Source organism: Vollenhovia emeryi, unplaced genomic scaffold (genome assembly GCF_000949405.1).
Source record: "Vollenhovia emeryi isolate VEMERY1.0 unplaced genomic scaffold, V.emery_V1.0 DF939121.1, whole genome shotgun sequence".
NCBI lineage: Eukaryota > Metazoa > Arthropoda > Insecta > Hymenoptera > Formicidae > Vollenhovia > Vollenhovia emeryi.
The window spans coordinates 3,263,376-3,269,293 of NW_011967245.1; the positions used below are offsets into that span (position 1 = coordinate 3,263,376).

The 5,918-nt window shown below is 43.6% G+C and overlaps 1 protein-coding gene and 1 pseudogene across 1 annotated transcript; both read right to left on the reverse strand.

Annotated features, from left to right (window-relative positions):
* Positions 1 to 952: 952 nt before the first annotated feature.
* LOC105570261 (39S ribosomal protein L22, mitochondrial-like) lies at positions 953 to 2,434 on the reverse strand. The gene is given in 3 exon segments (XM_012027341.1): positions 953 to 1,224; positions 1,696 to 1,909; positions 1,985 to 2,434. Coding segments are annotated over 3 exon segments (678 nt in total). The 5' UTR covers positions 2,228 to 2,434; the 3' UTR covers positions 953 to 1,003.
* A 259-nt stretch (positions 2,435 to 2,693) lies between these two features.
* Positions 2,694 to 5,910, reverse strand: LOC105570260 (annotated as a pseudogene).
* Between the last annotated feature and the right edge of the window lie 8 nt (positions 5,911 to 5,918).

Consider the following 5,918-nt stretch of genomic DNA (forward strand, 5'->3'; position numbering starts at 1 on the left):
AAAATATGTTACAATAAAAATATTTAGTTTTTATAATTTTCTTATGTCATCTCTTACATATCCAGTGAACATCTTTATGTGGCTCTGACTGGCTCATAACCTCCGAGTGTAGCATAACCAATTTCAAGTACAGCTACGTACAGAAGCAGAAAGAGAAGTTACGTCTTTTCTTGACTGGGATTTACATGGAGCGTATTTCGCGCAATGCGTAGATTGCGAGAACCAATCACAAATCAGTTTTGTATTTCTGTTGAAGGATACAACAGAAACTCTGATCTCCAATTGGTTGTATTAATTACGCAATCCGCGAAATACGCCCCATGTGAATCCCGAGTTTTAAAATGGCGTAACTTCTATAGAAGTTACTAGAATACGCAAATTACGCTTACGCAAGTTACGCCGCATGTAATCGCACCCTGAGTCAACCTTCGTCACTCGCTGTGTGTCGAACAAAGATAGAAGACGCTTCTAGCGCTGAAAGCGCGCTCCCCGAACGCACCTTTTATATATGTAATGTACGATTTCAAATAAAACTCGTGTTTCAACCCTCAAGTTGTAAGTCTACTACCAAAAAAGTTTCAACGACTAAGATATACGCTCCAACGCGTTAGCTTTATTCGACGACGATGAGTGAATTAGATGCGTTAATGAACTTTTAACTAAATCCTATTTATTTAAAATCAATTAGAAATTAAAGAGGCCGTTTAGGGCCGGGCATAGGTATAAGTAGCCGGTTAAATTAAATTATTAAGTGAATTCAATTAGTGAATTATTAAGTGAATTGGAAAGAATACGATATCTTAAAGGACCTATGTTAAAAATTGTAGTATCCTATTTATTTCTTAACCTACATTGTTCATAACTGCGTTGATGTTGATTTGCAGTATCACTCGAAAAGGACCCAAAAGAATAGGGTCGAAACGTGTAATAAACTAATTAAATAACTAGCCAGTTTCCCATCTCAATCTTTTATATTTGGTATATGTTTACAGTATTCGTAACATTATAAAGAATTCGGTATTTTGCGCGTGTGCAGCTCTTTCAGGTAATCGTCCAACAATTCCTCGCCGGTCTTGGGATACGGCAGGTAATAATGTTTGGGCAGCGGTCCTTCCTCCAGGCGTACGTAATAGTGGCAGTACCTGTAGTGTATGGTTCCCATGCGTCTCCTAGCGTGACGCCGTAGGCCCTTTATTACGATACCCTTGGTAAAGAACGATTCCGCTACGAAAGATCACATTTCCACGTTAGGCTGATGGCAGGGAACAATCCATAAACGCTTAAGACTGTCTTATTGTTAGGGCCTGAGCAGAAAGGTTGTCTTATACTCTTAAGACAATGATTCAAGTTTTAAGCCTTTGTCTTGAGGTAACGCACAATAACTGTCTTATGTCTCGAGACATGAGTACAAGACTAGTCTGATATTACATTTGTCGTATGATTTAGACTTAGGGCCTGAGCAGAATGGCTGTCTTGTGCTCATGTCTTGAGGCATAAGACAGTTATTGTGCGTTACCTCAAGACAAAGGTGACAAGGCAGAGAAAAACTCAAGTTGTCTACAAGAAACTTAAGTTTTTCTCTGCTTTGCCTTACGTCTACTACTTAAGACAGTCTCAAGCCGCCAAAGGACTCGGAAAACAGAATAGTTTGGTAAAAACGCAGCCGTGGTCTCCGACATCGACCGACATACTCACCGACCCACAGGTTACTCTTAAACTCAACGTTGTGCTCTTCCACAGCCAAGCGTTGGGCTTCTAATATAACTTCCTTGGCGATTTCGGCGCCCTTCTTGTGTATAAAATTCAGCTGCTTCACAGCCTCGTCCACGGACATTCCTCGCACTAAAATCGCGACTTACCACATCTTCTTGAGACTGTATTTTATGTTGGCTTTCATGTGGCACACCTACTGAGAGACAGGCGTACAAAATGATGTTATCCAATAACGGTCTCATTTAACAAGCTTGCGCATGAGGCAACTTACAGCGGGTCTACTCTCTTCGTCCAGCTTTTGGGGTGGAAATACAGCCCTATTGTACTGTAGAAATCTCTTTGGCGGTCGCAAATTCGTGCTGGATGTCGTGGAAATGTGAAAGCTGCGTGCTGGCGCGAGACTCGTCGCGGTCGACAATCCATTTCTGTTGATCGCGGACCTGCCGCACAACGCTAAATTCCTGACACACTGACGAATACTCTGCATAGTCTGCAAACATGACAATTCGCCCATGAATCGACGCTCTTACACAGAGCACAAAATTATAATTGAACGACGATGAAATTGTCACATGTGCCGTTCAATACAGCGAAAATATAAGACACGATAAACGAGATTCGTATGCGGCGACGAGGTTTATTACGACGCGACGTTCGTAAAGAAAAGCGTACAACATAACCTACAATAATCGTTCGACAATTCTTAAATTGAATTACAGATACGTACTTGCGTGGACTGAATACTTTTGCCAGAAAGATTTTCAGTTTCGCGAGTGCCTCTGGCGCGTATTAATTATACTTGATCTCGTATAAATAAATGGATCCTTGGCGCACGTACAGAAACCGATACCTCGCGCGGTCCAACTGGTCCAACATGGCTCGACTAACCTCGATAAACGGACGCGACTGAACGCTCGCTGTTCCTCGTATTATAAGCGAAGGCTATGTTAGACTTTCTACGCTTAAAAATGAAGTAGACGTTTTAGAGAAGAACTAAAGTTTAATTTTACGATAGTACATAATTCCAATTTGAATTGTACATTTATAAAGCCTTTGTAAAATGAGAAAAAACGAAGGGAGGACAAAAACTTGAAATAATTTAAATTAACGAAAGTAATGTTGAAGAACGTTTAGGCAATGTAAGCCATCACCCGTTGACAATGGTGTAAAACAAATTTTTTTATATACGCATCGGTATTAACAGATTTTTAATCTAAAAAACCAGTCGAATTTTACGTTACGGACCGGGTATATTTAATCGTTAATTAATTTTGCAAAACCCATGGTTGAAACGTAGCGATTCTTAAACATAAAAATTGCCAGATAATAAATTCATCCTCGTTAAAACTGTCATAAAAAGTTTAATCTAATGTTCCTGTATTATGGTACAATATAGTAACAAAAATAAACGATTTGAAGTATACAAATCTTTACACGAGTCACTCGCAATTTACAGCTTCCCCGTTAGCTCGGACACGGCCTTAAATAAATCCGCGACCAATCCGTAATCCGCTACTTGTTGATCGCCACAAGATTTTGGAATCCTTCATACCAGCGAGGTGCTGAATCGCTCCTGAAATCCCAACCGCTATGTACAGATTCTGAAACCACAATCATGAAATTGTTGCATTCCGAGTCAAGCCTGTCACTTCCTAGAGACACACAGAGTTCTATGAATATTCTTAATTTCAGAATACCCCAATCAAATATTCTACAAATATATGTATATTATTACAAAGGAGAAGAAAAACACTTCGAAACGTTTGTAGCGGAGCATTTGTTGCTTGACCGGGACACACAAGATTGAAACAACCCAGATAGCATGCTTGACTAAAAGACATCTTCAAGACTTCTTTAAGACGTCTTTAAGATATCTTTTAGACGTGTATGTCCAAAAGATGTCTAAAAGACGTGTTAAAGACGTCTTAAAGATGTCTTTTAGACATGCATGTTATTTGGGAAGAGAGCAACCGATAAGGCACGTCGTATCAATTCCCTCACGGCGCTTATGTCAGAAAGATCTCCATTTATATTTTACATTTTTCGCGATAAACTTTCCGCCAGTTACGGCTGGGTATTACTTGTTCCATTACTTATCAACTTTTACTTACAAGTGCGACAATTTTCCCAGTTTGCCCCACTTGCATGTCGTTCGGCACGAAGCCGGCGTCGACCGCGGCGCTGGACGCACCCACGGCCGCGTTGAGCTTGTCCGCCAATGTGTACAACAACTGGAAGTTCTCCCCGGACTTCATGCCACGTCCACCGGAGATGACAACTTTGGCGGACGTCAATTCGGGCCTGTCGGACTTGCTGAGCTTTTGCTTGACGTACTCCACTTGGCCGGAGGCGCAATCGCCAGTAGGGACGCTCTCGCACTTGGCGTCGCCATCCTCCAGAGGCAGCGGCTCGAAAGAGGTGCCTCTCACGGACACCACCTTCACATTATCCTTGGACTTGAGAGTCTGAATGGCATTGCCCGGCGTAAATAGTGCGCACGAAGGTATCCGGGACTTTTACGTCGGTAATGTCGCTTATCGGGGACACGTCCAACTTGGCTGCAACCTTAAACAGATTTATATACGTGAATTGGCATAGGATCAACGGGTGCTTTCCAGCGAGAGACAGAAGCCTAGCGTGGTGTAACGCAGAGAATCATTTCGTCTTTACTAATCGCAAACAATAGAGATGAAACGATTAACTGTGTTACACAGGGTCGCCTGATAAACGTACGCGCGAATTCTGCTCTTACGGTAAAGTCACGCATTTGCTTTTAGTCAATCGACTTGCGAGTTTTCCGTGAAAACTGAATTCTCGTATTTTGTCTTTCGAGTAAATTCAAGAGTCGAGCACCAGACATACCTGCCTGTCTGTCTGCTGCTGGAAGGCATCCGATGTAATTGTTCTTGTCAGGATGCAACTGAAACGCCAATTTCTTGTACGCCTTCTTGATGTTGCTGTCCGTAGCATCTTTGCTGACACCCAAAATCTCGTAATAATCCTTGCATTTCTTTATCCTGCGACAGACAAAACGAAGCACAATTTATACAAAAAAAAAGACATAAATTGATAAAAAACGAATACATTGTTCCGAAATAATCTATGCGATCTCGAAATATCTACCTCTTGACGTGCTCCAACTGCTCCTTTGTGTATTCAGAATTATTTTGGGAATGTGCTCCGTCTTTAGCTACATTTTGCCGCTTTCTAACGTTAGGCTCCGCCGACTCGGATTTCCGATTCTGCTTGGAGAGCACCGTCACTTACGCCAGCAGATCTACAAATATATAATTATTAGATTCCCGTAACCACCGTTATTCTGGCAAAAGGAAGAGAGAGGTATCCCAGTGAGAAATGATTCGTCGATCGACGTCGAAATGATGTCGAATCGACGTCAATTCGACGGTGTCGATGTTGATTCGACGTCGTTTCGACGTCGATCGACGAATCATTTCTCACTGGGATGTGCTCTCGCGAAAAACGAAAGTTCCTCGAGTCTGCAATGAAAATCGTTAGTCGTTGGTCGGAGCTACGTGTCGGTCTTAATTCTTCCATCCGGAAAGGAAGGGGATCAACATACAGTTACGACTTCTGACTAACGACTCGTCGTAGACCAGGCCCTATTCCGCCTGAACGTGTAACGTGGTAAAATCAACATGCGGACACGGGACGCCACGCGCACGTACCCTCGGCCTTCTTCGTCGGATAAAGCTTCTGGGCTTTGCGGGCGAATTTCTCGGCCTCCTCGTATTTCCGCTCCCGCATAAACCGCTCCGCGAGCTCCATGCATCGCTCCGCCTCGTCCTTATTGCTGTCCATCTCGTCCGTCGCCGCCCGAAAAGAGTTGAACCGAGTTCACCCGCGATCGCAGTGACGGGGCAGAATGGTAAATAACGCGTGAGGCGTGAACCCTCAACCCCGACAGTCCCGACACTCCACCATAGTAATTCGGTTATTACATCACGAGCATCGTCACGACAGCTGAGCGGCTGAATGCAGAGACGCGAGGCATGGCAGGACGGGCGCCATTAATCGCAGAAGCGTTGATCGGTCCTGCTGATCGGTCGTCACGCGAACCAGCCGGCTGTACGGCACGAGTGAAGAGGCTCTCGGAGGCAATTCGCGGGATGATCGATATTCGGGAGATTCGAGGAATCTCCGCGTGCAATCGGCCCTTCTGAATCGGAATCATGGTGGAAGGATTA